This window comes from Oryzias melastigma, linkage group LG20 (genome assembly GCF_002922805.2).
Source record: "Oryzias melastigma strain HK-1 linkage group LG20, ASM292280v2, whole genome shotgun sequence".
NCBI classification, from domain to species: domain Eukaryota; kingdom Metazoa; phylum Chordata; class Actinopteri; order Beloniformes; family Adrianichthyidae; genus Oryzias; species Oryzias melastigma.
In genome coordinates this window covers 25889768-25908606 of record NC_050531.1, presented here as the reverse complement: position 1 = coordinate 25908606, position 18839 = coordinate 25889768, and the positions used below count along the sequence as shown (strand labels likewise).

At 41.0% G+C, this 18839-nt stretch overlaps 2 protein-coding genes across 5 annotated transcripts in view; both read right to left on the bottom strand.

Annotated features, from left to right (window-relative positions):
- rps6ka3b (ribosomal protein S6 kinase, polypeptide 3b) overlaps positions 1-9569 on the bottom strand; it is a 59930-nt gene extending 50361 nt beyond the window's left edge. The window contains exon 1 of one of the 2 annotated variants that reach the window (XM_024292682.2): positions 9154-9569. In XM_024292682.2, the coding sequence (XP_024148450.1) occupies positions 9154-9216 (63 nt within the window). In that variant the 5' untranslated portion in view covers positions 9217-9569. The remainder of the gene's footprint in view (positions 1-9153) is intronic. The other variant, XM_036217422.1, reaches the window with a different exon arrangement.
- A 118-nt stretch (positions 9570-9687) lies between these two features.
- The window catches only part of LOC112158967 (pyruvate dehydrogenase E1 component subunit alpha, mitochondrial), a 12008-nt gene continuing 2856 nt past the window's right edge, over positions 9688-18839 (bottom strand). Inside the window, exons 3-14 of one of the 3 annotated variants that reach the window (XM_024292700.2) lie at positions 18601-18771; positions 17147-17212; positions 15833-16006; positions 13846-13972; positions 13680-13771; positions 13514-13606; positions 13234-13389; positions 12930-13001; positions 12208-12275; positions 12029-12137; positions 10148-11931; positions 9688-10117 (exon numbers count right to left, since the gene is read on the bottom strand). In XM_024292700.2, the coding sequence (XP_024148468.1) occupies positions 11767-11931; positions 12029-12137; positions 12208-12275; positions 12930-13001; positions 13234-13389; positions 13514-13606; positions 13680-13771; positions 13846-13972; positions 15833-16006; positions 17147-17212; positions 18601-18771 (1293 nt within the window). In that variant the 3' untranslated portion in view covers positions 9688-10117; positions 10148-11766. Of the gene's footprint in view, positions 10118-10147; positions 11932-12028; positions 12138-12207; positions 12276-12929; positions 13002-13233; positions 13390-13513; positions 13607-13679; positions 13772-13845; positions 13973-15832; positions 16007-17146; positions 17213-18600; positions 18772-18839 lie in introns of those variants that run through there. The other 2 variants (XM_036217423.1, XM_024292701.2) reach the window with 2 other exon arrangements.

The window sequence follows — 18839 nt, the reverse complement described above, 5'->3', positions numbered from 1 at the left end:
AACCTTAAATAACTTTCAATATTTTACTCTCCATTAAAATATATTTTGTCAAAATTATACAAGTTAAATATAAGTGCAAGATAACATCGGGCCATTAATAACAATAAAATAAAATGATCTGGAGGGCCGGATAGAATTACCTGGAGGGCCGGATCCGGCCCTCGGGCCTTGACTTTGACACGTGATTTATGGTAAGTCTGTGTGGAAGATTCAATGTGATATTAAAGCTTTTGACATTGAAAATCTTTTTTTATGTCTGTTGTGGAGGTTTCTCCTGAAGTATCAACAACAGCTTGGACGGTTTTCCCGCCTCCATTCACTCATCTGCAGCGCTGCAGTACAGGTGTGTTCACAAACACCTCATAATCTAAAAAACAGACTTTTGTTCATTAATTCATGTTAGAATTCAAATGAATTGACTGAATGGAATTTAAACTGTAATGTAAATGAAATGAATGTGTTTCTGGATCAGATGACCTTTAGCCTCCTCTGCACGCCGCATGAGCTCAAATCAGTGAAAGTCGTATGGAGGCTTTGCACCTGAATGATCAAACCTGTGTGAGCACAGTCAGACAAGAGCAGATGTTTGATAACGTCCTCCATGTAAACCAGCTTCCTGCCGTCTGACCTGAATCAGCCAAAAAGATGACCTCAAACCTTTAGGTGATGCACAGAGAAGCTGCATGAAGGCCTGACGGGATCCTCCACACTCCATCTCTGACAGGAGGCAGAGGGTTTCTGTGTGGAGCACAGCCTTTGTGACACATTCTTGAGGTATTTTTCTCATGATTGAGATCTTTTTGGCTAATCATTATTAAAAGTGTCCCATTCAGAGTGGGACTTTCAGTCCATCTCCACCTTCTCCACCCTCACATTCCCGTCTGGAGTTCCTGCTCAGACTTCTCATTTCTGTTTGTCCCGTACAGCAAAGAAAGACACACCGTATCGATTTCTGCTGAACGTCAGCAGGAAGCTGCTGCTCAGAAGATGAAGGCAGGAGGTGGGGTCAAACAAAACTGCTCTGACTGCAGTTACACACAGGAAGGCTTTTTTAACCGCTCCTCATCACAATCTGCAGGTGATCAAATCTGTGAAGCAGCAGCGGTTTGAACGCCGAGCAAAGATCTTCTCCATCTCATGAACTGAATCACTGACAGCAGCTCAACATGATCAGCTTCAGAGCTGCAGGACTGACAGGACAAAAATCCCCTGCTAAGAAAGCATCAGAGGATGAGCAGAGGCTCTAAATCGTCCCTCAGCCGAGTCCAAGTTTACGCTGAGCTGAGACATGCCAGCACTTTACAGCCAATAATAGACATCCAGATTACCGAGGAATCCCGGAGAGAGCTGCAGATCTACAGCAGAGCCAGGAGGGACAGCAGAGACCAAGCGGTGTTCAAGAGCATCCGCCGACCTCCACGTCATTTCAGCAAAGCAGCCATGCAGGGAGGTGAAGAACACGCTGACATGGATTAATAAACCGGTACTGCTGCTTTATGAAACACCCGGACCGGCAGAGTCACACTTTCTGGTTGGATTGGATTTCCCAGAAAACTCCACCCAAACTCCACCCGAACGTACACTCTGTGAAAGACGGAGATGCTGGAATCACAGCAGAAGACTGCAGAGCGCACAGAACATCATGAGGAACATGCAGGGCAGCATCCAGGGACCGCAGCATCACCTCTGCATGGAATAAATCACAAAGTCGAGGCCCGGGGGCCGGTTCCGGCCCTCCGGGTAATTCTATCCGGCCCTACAGATCATTTTATTTTATTATTATAAATGACTCGATGTTATCTTGTGCTTATTTCTAACTTGAATAATTTTGACAGAATATATTTTAATGGAGAGTAAAATATTGAAATGTATTTAAGGTTTAAGTTGATTTTTTCTTGAATAATATTCCTGCCTCTTCATTATGAATAATAAAAAGGGAGTCTAAGAGATAACCAGTTTTATTTAGTCTGTTTAGTCTTTAGCCATTTTTTCATATTTTATGTTCAATTTTCTGCATCTGTAACATTTACCTGCATGAAGCCCAATGAGGCAAATTTTCTTTGTGATTTTAGGCTATATAAATAAAATTGGATTGAACTGAATTATGTTTAAAAGTTATGGTTTAAAAGTTTTAAAAACTGGCATCCTCATAGCTTTTTGGACTGTTTTAGCATTTACTAAGATTTTTTTGGGCTATTTTGGAGTTTAGCTAATATTTCAGCTTCATGCTACTTGTTTTGGCTAATGTTGGCTCTTTTTTTAAGTTTTTTAGCCTGTTTTGGGGTTAGGCTAATAATTACACACTAGCTGCTTTGGCTAATTTAAGATTTTGTTTTTTTCGTGTTTTAGGTTGTTTTGGGGTTTAGCTAATATTTCAGCAAAATGCTAGCTGTTTTGGCTAATTTTAGTTATTTCTTTTAAAGTTTTTTTAGGCTGATTTGGCATTAGGCTAATAGCTGTTATGGCTTATTTATGCTTTTTTTTCCAATTTTTTGAATATTTTGAAGCTTAGCTAATTTTAAGCTAAATGCTAGCTGTTTGGCTAACCTAAGTTTTTTGGGGGGTTGTTTTTAGGCTAATTTGGCATTTAGCTAATATTTTAGCTGGCTATCAGCTTCATCATTTTTAGCTATCAATTTCAGCATCTTCAGCAGCCAAATTCAGCTTACAGCATTCACACTAACAGTATCACAGGTAATGCTATATATCTAGTTCATAATTATGTTAAAAAGTTACCCGTCAGTAAAAAGTTTTAAAGTTTTAAAAATGTAGTTTTAGTGTTCAATAAATGTTTCTCCTGTTCAGCCCGCGACCTAAAGTGTGTTTTGGATTTTGGCCTCTTGTGTGATAAGAGTTTGACACCTCTGTTCTAAATGAAGGAAATCAGTAGAAATGAGGTTTTGTTTTGTTTTTTACAACAGAGAATCTATAACCATCTACGCTGGGAAATGAACCCTGAACCGTCTCTATCCTTACTCTTCCCAGACGATCACAGTCAATCCCGCCAATCCATAGTTATTACATTAGCTGGATATTTCTGTCAGTTCACAATCTGTGTTACCAGAATCCGTTACGGTCGTCATGAGCGCAGCAGCAAAACTGCTGTTCAGCATGAAACGTGTGGGAAAACAACCTGAGAACCGCCAAAAAAAGACTGAAAAAGATAAGTTCATACAAGCCAAAGTTAAATGCATGGAGGAAACTCATGTCTGCTTTATTACAAATGTCATATGTAAATGTATTACTGTAAAAAAGGACAAAATACCTAAAGGGGACAAATAATGCTAAAGAAAACCAAATAAATACAACAATATTATGCTATAGACATAGCATCAAAAAGCTACATGATTAACAATAACATGCTGCACAGTTACCTACAGGAAGTGTAATCTAGAAAAAGACTAAAAGAATGAACATAAAGGTCAACAGAGTACCTTAAAGAATTTGTGTTAGAGCGTCACCGTGTGAAAACTGTCGTTTTCTAAGACAAAGTTTCTGCAGAGCGGCAGGAGTTCATTAGAAGTTCACTTGAGTTGTGGAAAGGACTGTTGGTGCAGAGTAAGCCCGCCCCCACTACCTGTCACCCATTTGTTTACACTCTCTCACTAGCTTCCAGCCCTCACTGCTCAATCCTAGCATTAGCGATGAAACAAAAATGGTGGATGATATTGAAGATATTCATAATATTTCAGCAGTATGCTAAATATTTTGGATGATTAAGGTTTTTTATTTGTTTGTTTTTTGGGGCAATTTTGGAGTTTAGCAAATATTTCAGCTGCATGCTAGCTGCTTTGGCTAATTTAGGCTTTTTTTCAGTTTTTTTAGGCTAATTTGGAGTTTAGCTAATATTTCAGCTACATGCTCTCTATTTGGGGATCATATCGTATCATGAGGTACCCAGTGATTCCCAGCTCTATTTAGAAGTAGACAGGTCCGACCAAAACCCTTCATCATCAGCGTGAACCAGAGTTTCTGGGACTGCTCGTGGAGGGCAGGACGCTGCACCAAGGCCACTTCTCCCAGAAGGAAATCTCTCTCTGAGCCATAAAGCAATCCTGATAAATACTGATGAGTCGGGATGTTCACAGCCATTACTGATCAGACCCGCTCACAGCACCGGGCCCGGCCCGCAGGAGCTTGGCTGCAGAGGAACCATGTTCCAAACAATCACATCTCCACCTTCCAGAGAAACTGAGAGCAAGCTGCCATGTTTCTGATGCTGGCCCTACAAAATCACGGCTGAAGGATGACGAGAAGACCACAAACTGTTCCAGCTTTTAGCTTCATTTCAACACAAAATAAATCCTGTTGAACTATTTCGTTCAGCATTCATTTCCAAAACGATAAATATATTCAACCCAAAGGAACTTTGACTCCACCCCTGCAATTTGTCACCATGGTAACCTCAATAACAAGGTCATCAGCTGGTGTCAAACCAACACTTGAGTGACAATGTAATTCTAAAACCTAAAGTTGTGAGCTAATATGGAGTCACCGTGAAGGTCAAAAACACGCCGGCCTTCATCTGACATCCATGAAGCTCTGAATGAGTCAGGCAGCGCGGAGCAGCTCACAGTTAGACGTGTTTATAGATGAAAAACATGTGGAAATACCAAACACGTCTTTCTAAGGAAACTTGGAGAGTGCACTTTGAGTCAGAGAAGCTAAATTTATCGGCTCCGCTCTGGGAGGTCGCTGGTCCTCCTTTAATCTGCCTCTGAGTCAGACGATTTATTCATGTTAACTTCAGGATTCATTAACTAAAAACTTGAAATTAATCGACTAAATTGATGAATTGATTCACATTCCTGTGATCCAACCAGATCAATCTGTCTGAGGCAAGTTGTTAAACCAATTTAGACCAATAAAAAAATCTCTCAAAATGTAATAAATCTTTAATCAATCTTGGAAAACACCATCTATATGAAGACATGGTCGGTGTACTTTACTATAACATAAAAACGACCATTACAACATGACAGGATAAAGATGTCCTGATCCATCAGAGAATCGGATCAGACAAAATATCAACTACAAATCGTATCAGAAACCAAAAATTATGATATGAAATGAATCGTTCAAATAGATCATTACAGGCTCTCTGAAAAAATGTGATTATTATGAATTAAACTTTAATTTTTTTTAATTATTTCCTGTCACAAAATAGTGAACTAATGAGCTAATGATTTCATTCACTGCAGCTCTCTACTGGATATTAAAAATGAATCTCACGGATGTTGAGGAATACGAGCAGCAGGTTTTTAATCAAATTTCTCAGCGAGGACAGAAACTGTTTGGCCTGAAGCGAACAGCAGAGTTTGAGGAGAGCCTCTGTCATGACAGTAGTGCTGCAACAAACGAGTATTTTAATAGTCGGCTAATAACCGATTATTTTTTCTGATTAGTCGACTTATCGGATCATGCGTAAACTGGATGTTAAACATACATCTTAACCATCATTAGCTTTAAACTAACTAAGAAAACGATATATAGAATTACCTGTGATAATACTAGTGTGAATGCTGTAAGATGAATTTGGCTGCTGAAGATGCTGAAATTGATAGCTGAAAATGGTGAAGCTGATAGCTGAAAATGGTAAAGTTGATAGCTGAAAATGCTGAAGTTGATAGCTGAAAATGGTGAAGCTGATAGCTGAAAATGGTGACGCTGATAGCTGAAAATGGTGAAGCTAATAGCTGAAAATGGTAAAGTTGATAGCTGAAAATGCTGAAGGTAATAGCTGAAAATGGTGAAGATGATAGCTGAAAATGCTGAAGTTGATAGCCGAAAATGGTGAAGTTGATAGCTGAAAATGGTGACGCTGATAGCTGAAAATGGTGAAGCTAATAGCTGAAAATGGTAAAGTTGATAGCTGAAAATGCTGAAGCTGATAGCTTAAAATGCTGATTCTGATAGCTGAAGATGCTGAAATTATTAGCTGAAAATTGTGAAGTTGATAGCTGAAGATGCTGAAGTTGATAGCTGAAAATGGTGAAGCTGATAGCTGAAAATGGTAAAGTTGATAGCTGAAAATGCTAAAGTTGATAGCTAAAAATGCTGAAGCTGATAGCTGAAGATGCTGAAATTTATATCTGAAAATGCTGAAGTTGATAGCCAGCTGAAATATTAGTTAAATTCCATATTAGCCTAAAAAAATGAAAATACGCCTAATTTAGTCAAAACAGCTAGCATGCAGCTGAAATATTAGCTAAGCTCCAAATTAGCCTAAAAATTTTAAAAAAGCATAAATTAGCCAAAATAGCTAGTATGTAGCTGAAATATTAGCTACACTTGGAAATAGCCTAAAAACCTTAATAAATGCTAAAATAGTCCAACAAGCTAAAAGAATGCAATTATAACTTTCAACTTTACTACATTCTGAAGTATCGACTAATCAACTATTCAATTATTGTCGACTATTTTAATAGTCGATTAGTCAACTAATCACGGCAGCCCTACATGACGGGCTAAATTGAAGAGCGTGCTGCAGCGGCGGCATTCATCCACTTCCTGGCAGCAGACTTCATCCCCTCGCTGAGTTCAGGACAGATCTGCCGCTGAAGTAAACACCGTCAGCACTAACTCCTCCTCCTCGCCGCTATGTGCAGTGGCAGAGATTAGGACGTGTTCAGAGGCTTGCGTGCACGAGGAGGCCAAAGGTCAGCAGCACGTTGAGCAGACGGCGAGGTGAGGAACAGGCACGGGCACGCCATGACCACCAGCAGAGGACAGGCGGGCTGCGAGAGAATGTTTGGGCTTCTACTGTCTGCCTGCAGAGAACCCGTTTGTCCCAGCAGCCCTGAAACACCTCAGACAGGAAGTGGACACAGATGTCAGCTCTTCCTGAGTGAAGCGGCGCTGCAGCTACGCCTCCTGATCTTTATCGACACGAGGAGGAGCAGGAGGGAAAGGAGACCTCGCTTTAAGTACAATGAATGTTAGAAGAATTCCTGGACTGAAACAGTTGGGCTAGCAAACATCCATGTCTCAAAGTGAAGTCGTCTGGAGAGGATCACTGATGTTTTCCTCCTCATGTTTAGACGTTTGCTTCTCTTCACGACCAAAAAGTGTTCAATCACCTTCAGACGGAGGGAGGGGTTCTGCTGTAAGGCTTTCATCAGAGACATGTCAGCAGCTTTTACCTCCACAACACACACAGTCAAGACACACAATGCATCACAGACCCGCACCGCCCCTCTCAGAACCTGTTTTTAACCGTTTGATCTTCTGGGGGCTCCTGGTCCACTCTAGACCGCTCTGGTTTTTCAATCAGCTGCTGTGGTTTCACCTCTGCTGTGTTCTGTCAAACACACTGCAAAGGTGAGCCGTTCACTCATCATAATGACTGTATAAAAGACATGGACTGAGTCAGTGTGATGTCACCCATAGAAAAGGGTTTACCTCCAGCTCCAACCAAATTAAATTCAGTCGCCATTTTTTTCCAATACAGACATCGCCAGTGATCAGTACAAGTTGGTGTGAGTCCATGTTTCTATGGCAACCACTCTCACCAATCAGGAGTGAGCTTGTTGGAAGTCCACACCCCTAATCTGTCAATCATTGCTGTGAGACCACATTCTTTTATTAAGCCATCAAAAAAAATCAGAATGATCAAGAACCAGAACCGAAATACATAATTATGTAAAACTGTAAAATGAAATTACAAAGTAGAGGTGAGATTATATAAATACGCTTCTTCCTTTTCAAGAAATCAATCAAACTCCACTGACTCTAGTTAATAATTACTATATCTAATGAATCAAATGTGACACAAGTGTGTCTTTTGTTTAATGGTTTGTTTTCTATTTTCTAATCAATTCATTGCATTGTTTCTGTAATGAGTTTGAAATATTTGTGTGTTTTGTCCTGTATTTTTCAATCTATGCTTGAAATAAACCAATCAATTAATCAAGAACATGTTTTTTAAAAAAGGTCCAATAGAATGACTGAGTAATGGCTGTTGATTTCTCTACAGAAGTTTATGGGATTTTGGCCTCTTGGAGCCACTTCCTGTTTGGAACATGAGGGGAGAGGAGCCTCTCAGTCCAGTTCTCATATACAGTCAGTGTCGTGCTCTGAAGCTGAGCACGAGCAGCTGCACTCCTGCACAGACGCGACGATCGCAGCAGCTCTGCGGTGGATCGATGCAGCTAACCTGACCCTGCTGCAGCTTCCTGCACGCTCATCCTTCACAAACTCTCCGTTCTGAAGGGCACGTCAGTTCTGGTTGGGTTCTTAATCTGGTTCTGGCTTAAAGAACACCATCTGCTGAGACTCCTAATAATCTAGTGTCATTTTCAGCCTCACTCTCTGGCGTTAGAAAGGCTCTCTGCCGGGTTTTTGGGCTTTCCTGAGTGTGACTCAGTCCTGGTTTTAACACTCCGTCACGCTTCAGCTGATGAAAAGGCTAATTAGTGTCAATTAATTCATTTGTTCATTTATTTCCAGTGTGTGTTTAGTAATGTGACATTTGCAGCAGCAGCACACTTGACTTTCTTGTAGAGCTTTTACTAATCATTAATGATAGATCTCAACCAGATTAATAGTTAATAATCTGTGCTGGTGCTCAGACGTCACAGAACACATTGATCACCTCACCAACAGAACCAATCATCTCCATTGATCGCTGCAGCAGAATACTCTCCTTCCAGACCAAGCCTTTTATTTTGAAAGAGGGAAAATGTTATGAAATAAAGAAAATGTTGCAACATTTTGCAGCATTGTTGCCTTAAAAGGAGAGCAGACAGCTTCCTCAGAGCAAGACCTCCTCATGAGAGCACAACTCTCAGGTCTGTACCCAGCAGGAGGTGTCAGGGCGGAGCCAGCAGGAGCTGTCCTGGACAGGTGGGGACAGGTGGAGACAGGTGGAGACCTGAGCCACAGCTGGATCTGTCTGATCTGAGGTGTCACAACCAATCACTGCACCACACCACCGCTACAGATCAAACCCGACATCAACATCAAAGTTTGCGTCCGTTCTGCGCATGCCCAGATAGTAAACTTGTTCAAAATCGGGATTTCTGGAGGCTGTGGCGCACGTGGCGGCTCTGACTTTGATCCGGATCAACTTTTACCGGCGGGAGCATCATGCAGACAGACAGCCGTCCCGGAGCCGCGCGGAGCGGGCACTCTCTGGGTGTTGTGGGGGCTCACCTCTCCAGAAGTGCCCTCCACGGGCATCTTCTGCCAGGGGTCCGCCAGCTGAGCCAGAGGCATCTTCCTCCTCCTCTTCCTCCTCCTCCCGCTCTACTTTCTTATCCCTCCTTCTGCCTCGGAAGCGTCGACTCTCCGTCCGTCCTCCCCCCGGCTTGGCTCCGGTTACCGAACCGAGCGAGCAGCGTCTGAATCCGGATCCGCTGTGGCGCAGAGGCCGCCCCTTCCCCCGGAGACTACCGTGAGAGCAAAGACGCCCTTTCTGAGAAACCGCTCTTCCTCACTCATCGGCGCCTCTTCCTCCTCCACCCCCCCCTCCAAGCTTCCGTTCTGACCCAATATGGCGGCCGGTGTCGGCTTACCTGTCCGTCAGCGCCCTACGTCACGCTGCGTCACGCAGGAGGCGTCAACCTGGGGTGTAGCTCCTCCCACCGCGGGCGCGAGCCAGGTATGCGAAAAGAGAAGCAATAAAAAAACAAAAAAATCCTTTATTACCTCAATTCATATGAATGACTATAAAAGGCAAATATAGCAAAAAAAATTGAAATGTACTGTAATAGACTGAAAACAGTAATTTGTTACATTTAAAAGGATTTGTTTTCATCAAATCAAAACGTCAATTGATGGTTCACTGAGTTTAAAATGTTAATTTTAATCAAATTCATATTTTTAAATGTAACAAATTACAGAACTTTAGTTAACTGGTTCAATGTTAAACTTTTTAGTGTAATCATGTCCATGAACCAATCTAACAGTAAGTCAAAGGGTCATAGCTTCTGTCTAATCAACAGTCGTATCGCATATAGTTTAATTCTAATCCTAGAATTAAAAAAGTGAGAACTTCTATAGCAAAAACATCTCGAACACTTTTGTTTTGTAAACTCTGGAGAGTTTTTTTCTGGAGGACAGAAGCAGAATCTCCAATAAAACATCAATATTCTGTTCTTTAAAAAACTCAAGTGACCTCCTGAACCAGGAGGGGAAATCTCCAAACAGACGTGACAAGCAGAAATCTTTAAATGAGGTTTGGAGGAATATTAGAAAAAAAACAAACAAAAAAATATGTGACAAAAATGCAAACCAACCAGGATCAAAAATGATTGAAAGTCAGAGAAAACAACAATAAAGGAGAAGCAAGGACTCAGGTCAGCTTCAGTCTGAATCACAGAAGTTACCTGATGAAAGTCATCTGAGAACATTCAACACACACTGACAAACTAATCCATTCATACGGGACAAATTAGAGGGAAGAGTTATTTTATGGTGAAAACCACCACACTGGATTAAATAAACTTTTTATTTTACATATACATTTGGGGTCACAGCTGTAACATTTTTTTCACACTTGGACTCATCTCAAGCACATAAATGCACATCATGGGATTCCTTTTAAAAGAAATGTGGCCATAAAAAATATAGCAAACTTTCAAAATAATCTTTTTATTTACTCATTTAAAACTCTATTGCTTTAGACTTCACATTTTTATTGTATAGTAAACTGTCCAAGCACTATTTTTGATCTTTAATTGTCCGTGTTGTTTTAAAATCATATACATTGCTAATTTAAACTTTTTTAAATTTTAAATAACAGTTCATCAGTGACATCTGCTGGCAGAGGGTGGAACTGCACCACGAGAAAAGTAAACTTCGTGCAGATTTCTTTTAACTACAAAACCAAGAGGATTAAAGAAAGAAAAACAGCAGCGTACGTTTGTACAGATAATTTATTTTTATTCTGTCAGTTGAAATAGTTTCAGAGTGACATAAATAATAAATATATATATTATAAGATCAGTAACAGTAAACAGAAACATACATAGGAGTTCATTGCTGATCTTTTCAAGGTCATTTAGAACACCTTTATCCATAAAATAAAACTTTTATTCTTTGTCTGCCGGTTAGGAAGAGGAAATTCTTTGGAATTTTTTTTTTGTATCCAAGTGGAAATTTAAGCGTTTAAATAGTGAAAAGTTTCTACACACTTAGTTCACCTCACATTTGTCTCTGAAAAACTGAACCATGACACTTAAAAATGGAGCAGGAATGGAAAATGAACTGCTGGAAATCTGTTCTGTGACGACATAAAGGAGAAAGAAGTAGTGCTGCGATGACTGGAGCTGGAACCAAGCATGGGATGCACACAAAGGCTTCTGGGTCATTTCACCAGATCGGGACTTTTAACAATCAGGCGTGAATCTGTGAGCCCACAGCCTCCTGCAGACTGCTCAGTGAAAAACAAGGACACTAAAGACATGCAGACGTTTCCTTCAAAAGCTGAATCTCCCAGCAGGAATCAGGTTAACCATTTGATCCTCAGAGCAGAAAACAGAACCAGCCAAGGCATGTTTCTGCTCGTCCACACAGAACAAACCCCAAACTGGAAGTTCTGAAAGACCCGACACTGGCTCTGTTTCTTAGGAAAAGGCTGTTTTTGTGCGTCTTTTGTGCAGCTCAGCAGCAGGTAGACATTCTCCAGCTGCACTGTGCTCACACCAGCAGCAGGAACAGAAATCATTAAAACTATAAATAAACACTGGCAGGTTTCAAGTAGAAGCTAAAGTCTCATGGAGATGCAGACCCCTCAGGAGGCCTGACTCCTCCTCCGGCTGGACTTCAGCTGACGGACTTCAGCTTGGACCAGGGGTTCGTCCCGCGGACCTCCAGCGGCGGCTCGTTGTGGAAGATGTGGTTGCAGAGCTCGTCCAGCGGCGGCTCGGGGTCCGAGGTGGCAAACTGAGCCGCCTCCTCCACCTCTTTCCTGATGGCGATGTCGATTTCCTGATGGAGAAGCATTTCCCATCAGCCCCTGCTGCCTCCGGTTCATGGTATCAAAGCTTCTACAAACCCTCAGGGTGAAGGGGGGATGTTTCCTCACCTTGAACTCCTCTGCAGACGCCATGTTGTTTGCCAGCATGCGCTCCTTCAGCATGGAGATGGGGTCGCTCTTGCTGCGGACCTCCTGGATCTCCTCCCGCGTGCGGTAACTGCAGAGGAACAGAGGAAGCCATGAAAACAGGCAGCAGGAGGACCCTAAACCCAAATACGGTTACCCACCTGACCCCCGGGTCACTCATGCTGTGTCCATGGTAACGATAGGTCTGCAGCTCCATCACAATAGGACCCTGAAAGACAGCAGCAGGAGACAAATGAGCTGACGCTGTCCTGAATCCCATTTTAACATCAGAAGCTCGTGGTGGAGCCGCAGGTAGAGTAGAGCTGCCACAAACGATTATTTTAATAGTTGACTAATCACCAATAATTTTTCAGATTAGTCGTCTAATCGGCTCATGTGCAAACTGGATGTAAAACACACATCTTAACCATCATTAGATTTAAACTATATAAAAACTAGATATATAGCATTACCTGTGATAATGCTAGTGTGAATGCTGTAAGCTGAATTTGTCTGCTGAAGATGCTAGAGCTGATAGTTGAAGATGTTGAAATTTATAGCTGAAAACACTGAAGTTGATAGCTAGGTAAAAAAAATAGTTAAATGCCAAATTAGCCCAAAAAAAATGGAAAAAAAGCCAAAGTTAGCGAAAACAGTTAGCATGTAGCTGAAATATTAGCTAAACTCCAAAATAGCCTGAAAAAAATCTTAGTAAATACCAAAATAGTCCAAAAATCTAGCAGAATATCATTAGAACATTTAACTTTACTACAGTCTGACTCCATATAATATAAAGTAACGACTAATCGACGATTGAATTAGTCGTTGATTATTTTAACAGTTGATTAGTCGACTGATCGTGGCAGCCCTGAGGTGGAGTCACCTTTCCAGCTCTGCAGTGATCTGCAGCAAACTTTGTAGCCTCTCTGACGCACAGCACGTCCATGCCGTCCACCTGCGGAGAAGAGCGTCCGTCAGTCAGTCGCCATGCGTGGAGCTGTTCTGGTTTGTGTGCAGTATCATACATGAGCACCAGACCGCTGGGAGCATGCTCACACCTGCAACTGCCAGGGAGGGCAAGCGCCGCTCCCATTATAGTCTAGGTCCATTTGGGCCAGCTGCAGCGCACAGATGCTGCAGCGGCGGCCCCGGACCGCCACGCTCACACAACACCACGAGGTTCTCACTCTGAGTCCCGGGATGAAGTCTCCTCTCTTGTAGTAGTCGGTGCTGGCGGCCGCCCTCTCCACCGACGTGCCCATGCCGTACTTGTTGTTCTCGCAGATGAAGATGCACGGCAGCTTCCACAGAGCCGCCATGTTGAAGGTCTCAAAGAGCTGGCCCTGACGGACAAGACACACAAAAGTCTCCGTCAGAACTTTTACTCTTGGCTTGAAGTAAGTTTTGACTCATTTTGAATAGAAAACTTCAAATAACGATCATTTCAATCACAGATTGTGCTCTCACCTGATTGGCCGCTCCGTCTCCGTACAGCGTGACACACAGCTGGTTGTTGCCCTGGTAACGGCAGGCCAAAGCGATTCCTGCCCCCAGAGGAACCTGATGGCAGCAGAGAGGTAACAGTCGGGCCTGCTGCTCTGATTGGCTTCAGAAGGCAGGTGTTTGTGTTTACCTGCGCACCAACAATGCCGTTGCCCCCGTAGAAATGGGGGGCGTACATGTGCATGGAGCCTCCCTTTCCTTTGGCCACGCCTCCTTTACGACCTGGGGGGAAAGAACCCAACGGTGATGTGCGTTCAGACACCTGAACCCACACGTCTACGCCAGGTGAGCCACACCTGTGAGCTCAGCCAGGATCTCTTTGACGGACACGCCGCGGGTGTAGGTGTAGCCATGAGCCCGGTACGCCGTGATCAGGTGATCGGACAGGTTAATGGCCGCTTCAATCCCTGCAGCGCACGCTTCCTGTGGAGGGGGGGGTTGGTGCAAAGCATTTAGGCCAAAGAAAACTTTATTTAAACAATCAAACAAATGCTAATAGAACGGAGAACACCTCTGAACAGATTCATTTGGTCATTTCTTCATGGTTAGAGTCTGATAACTGAGTGGGCGGGGCTAATCCAGGTCTGCTTCATTTTCAGTCAGAATGTAAAAACGCTTGGTTTCACTTCAGACCGATACATTGATAACTGAAAACCAGAACAAAGTAAATCCAGAACAATTCTCATGATTAGATGAACAAACTCACAACAATCTTCATCTGCAAGAACAACAAAACCATTTCTTAAAATCAACAAAAACATGAACTTAAAACCACAGAAAAATGCCGGGCAATGATTCAAATGATTACCTGTGGTAAATTGCATTCCTGACAGCAATATTTAAAAATATTTGATTGCAAAACTTTAATTCAAAAAGTAGTTTTCTTAAAAAAAGAGAAAAGATTCTCGTTTGTTTCAGCATCCAATCTGTCTGAGCATCAATATGTAAACACTTAGTTTTTAATCTTGTTTATCAAAACCATCTCATGTTTTTATGGCACAGAGAACAGCAGAAACATTCTACGTTCAGCGAGTCTGTTGGAGAAAATATGAGCGATTCTAACACAATCACATCTGGATTTTCTCTACATGAAACTTTAATCTGTTTGTGGTTTAGTAAAATCTAAAATTTAAATGATACAATCCCAGTTTGATGCATTTGTGAGTCAGAATCGTCTTCAGTGTTTGGTGAATTTTTAGAAATTTTAGATGTTTAATTCTGAAGTGTCCTTAGATAGAAAGACTGTATTGTCCCTGGTTATAAACTGCTTAACAACAGTAGTCAAGAGAAAACTTCCTTCTTCATGAAAACCACGACTCCTACATTCGCTATCTAAACAGAAGTAAAGGCTCAAGCATTCATAATCAGCGAGATTATTCTTCTTTTAGCAAATGCATCACATTATTTAACTTTGAATGTTTTATATGAAATGATCCAAACAAATGTCTGTCATCACAACAGAACACTGTTGTTGTTCAACATTAATATAGAGTCTGAATCCATTTCAGTCCAGTTTTCCAAAGACCAGAACTGACTTCATGATTTCATACATCAAAACTTTGAATAAAAATCTTTGTTTTCTTTAAATCAAAGACATTTGTTTTTCACAATGACGAGTTCATGATGGAGCTGACTCTAGATCTGTTTGTATTGAGACAAACTACAAATAATCCTGTTAAAACATGAGTGACTGAGCCTCATCTAACAGTTAAGAAGACCGTCTGTATATTTATGTTCTTTAGATGTTTTTCAGGACTAAATGTGAGAACCAACAACCTAAACCAGTGTTGTCTGAACACATGCAGGCCCTAGGAAAATACGGAAATGTTTCCACGTTTGATGGTCATTCTTGGTCACAAGTGCTATGTTTAGCTTCCTTCAGCAGCTCAGTTTGAAAATACAAAGAACTTAATGGATATAAAAAAGATCTTGACTGAAAAAATGCTAAATCACTAAATACATTTGAGCAAAACATGTGATTTTTGCTGCAAAAGTCAATAATTTATCAATAAAAGTTGCATCTTTGTTCAGTTTAGAGAGAAATCTGACCAAAAAAAAAAAAAAAGAATAAATTCTATAATTATTTAAATGGTGCTGAATCAGAAACGGAATACATTTCTAGACGTGTACAAAGAAACTGAATTGGTTTTGTAGTTGTTCTGTGATGCTCAGCCCCAAACCCTGTATAAAACACTACTGTGCTGTGGTGTCACACACCTCCTGCTGAGAGCTGGATAGACTGCCGTACAGCTTAAACTCTTGGGGTTCAGAGTGAGCAGATACCTGTCCATCGTACAGATGGCAGAAGCCTCTGATGATCTTCTGCTTGTAGAGCTGATCCGCCTTAAGCTCCATGCGCCTCACCGTCTGCATGGTGCGGTAATACTGCAGGCCCTGCTCCCGCGTTAGCTCCGCCTTCAGGGGCGGGCCCTCCTCCAGACGGTGCAGGTCGCATTTCTACTGAAGAGAAAACACTCTGCATTACACACACATGCCTGTAGTATCCAAAGAGTTATATATCATGTGACAAAACAGGTAAAAATCAATAAAAACTGGGAGCAACAGATGGATTTTTGTAAAATGTTGTCAAAGTGTTAGAGTTTCTTTTACATTCCAACTTGTTTGATCCTGCAAAGATTTAAAGCCTCGTTTTAAGACATTTAAGATATTTTTTTGGTTTAAAGTTGTTTTTACTTCTACATTTCTATAAGCTTTTCTCAAAATAAGAACAGTCAAGTTTTATTTTGTCTCATTAAGAACAAAAAATAAGGAAATATTAAAATCTAAAAACTTGATTTAGGACTCAAAAAAACATAAAATTTAGTCATTTCTGGTTTAATTTTAAGGATGTTATTTTAAAACTTAGACTGACATTCAAGGTAATTATTTAATAAAGATTTATGTTCCAAGAATAAGTGCTAGTTTTAGATTTTATAAAGATTTATGAAGATCAGCTAACCTGTACTAAGATTCTCATTTTGTTCTAAAATGACTCATCTCCACTTATTACAATAGTTTTGTCACTGTAATCAAAATGATGTACAATCAGGTTTATTAAAAAAGAACTGAAATAGCAAATGTATAAATATTATTAGGCTGCATAATATTCACTTTTTATAAATAATTACCTTCTTTTGATTGTTTCTTTTAATGATTTATGTAAAGCACTTTGAATTGTCTCTGTACATGAAATGTGCTACAAATAAACTTGCCTTGCCTTTAGGCTAACTTTTCCATTTTTGAATGCATGTGTGGAACTCTGTTTCTAGATTTTAATATCTTATAAGATTTCTTGTTAAGCACAAATAACAGATAGTTTTACTACATTCTAGTGATTTTCTTCTTAAGATTAGTGTTCTTTTCCTCTTTATAGGCCACCTCTTTTTGCAGTCTACCACTTCTATTTACTGACTCAGCACTGGACGGCTAATTTAACCCATTTAGAAATATTCCACAGTTTTGCATCTGATTGCCAATTTCACTGTGAGCAGCTTTTCTAAAACAATAACTAACCCGATAAAAAGTTGAGTTTTCAGACTTTTTTCACGGATCATTTATGTCCAGTCCAGCATCACAGCAGCTTTTGTTTCAGCTCACCTTGATGTCAAAGGTCACCTGAGGAGTGAAGTCTGTGAAGGAGCGGGCCACGACCACGCCGGCAGCCTGAGGACACAGAACGCATCATCAACACACAATCCCTGCAGCTTCACAACACAAACATCCTCCATGCTGATCTCCACAGCACGGGGTGGAGGGGGCGGTTAGTCAGGCAGAAGGTCAAGTCTGAGTCTGCTGGCTTCCTCACAGCCACCAAGAGGAGAGAAGGAACCAAACCCTCAGCTGGGGTTAGATAAGGATTCACGTGGGAGGAGATCCTTCCAATCGAAGATAAATCAGTCAATTCCACCTTAAATTTTTAATCTTTTTCACTTTAGTTTAACTTTGAACTGAAGTTTCTGAGGTTTTAGGATTTAATCTGAATAACAGTTTTCAGTGGAAAACAAATGTGAACATTTGTGAAATGATCTGTAAATAATTAAATGAGCTTAACTGCAGTAGAGCTGCCACAATTAGTCGACTAATCGACTTTTAAAATAGTCAATGGCTAATTTAATAGTCGATTAGTCGTTACTTTATATTATATGGAGTCAGAGTGTAGTAAAGTTGAAAGTTATAATGTCATTCTGCTAGTTTTTAGGACCATTTTTGCCTTTTTGGGTTTTTTAGGCTGTTTTGGAGTCAAGCTAGTATTTCAGCTACATGCTAACTATTTTGGCTAATTTAGGATTCATTTGTTTTTTAGACTATTTTGGAGTTTAGCTAATATTTCAGCTGCAGCTGGGTAATTTAGGCTTTTTGTTGTTGTTTTTAAGGCTGATTTGGCATTTAGCAAATATTTTAGCTGGTTACCAGCTTCTGTGTTTTCAGCTATCAATTTCTGCATCTTCAGCGGTCAAATTCAGCTTACAGCATTCATGCTAGCATCATCACAGGTAATGCTACATATCTAGTTTTTAGTTAGTTTAAAGCTAATGATGGTTAAGATGTGAGCTTTACATCCAGTTTGTGCATGACCCGATTAGTCGACTAATTGGAAAAAATAATCGGTGATTAGTTGACTAATAAAATAATCGTTTGTGGCAGCACTAGTCTTTAGCAAATTAAAGTTAGACTTCCTTCATTAAGGCTCATCTCACATTTTCAGACGGGATTTTGTTTTTACTCAGACTAAAGAAAAACTGAAAAAGCAAAGAAAGAAAATAAGCTAAAGTGGAGTTCCTCTGGTTTCACTGGTTCATGCCATGACCAGAACTGTTAGTTTCATCTTCATCATCCTTCAGGAGCAGATAATCCAGAAGATTCTGTTAGTGAATTCACAGATTTGATAGAAACCATAGACTGTATAAGAACAGTCTATGATAGAAACTCAGAAGATGAATCGTGTCAACCACAAGCTGCTTCTCTTTGCCTGAAGGTTTGCAGCCACAGAAGCGCTGGTTAAATCCCCAGCCCCGTTAATGAGCAGAACGACGAGCAGATGCTCCACAAACCCGCACTGGTTGCTCTGGCTGGTCAGTCTGGACGCTAGCTAACTGTTCTGTGGAGCTGGAGCCTCTAGTACTGACTGGTGCAGGATTTTCTGGTTGCTTCTGGGTCTGTGCCAAGGCGGGCGGCGCCGGCGGCGAAGTCAGACTGACGTACTCTGACAGGTCATTCAGCAGCTGAGGAACACAGGAGCCAACCAATCAGAGGAGAGCACGGCTCTGCGCCAGCAACTCTACAGAGACCA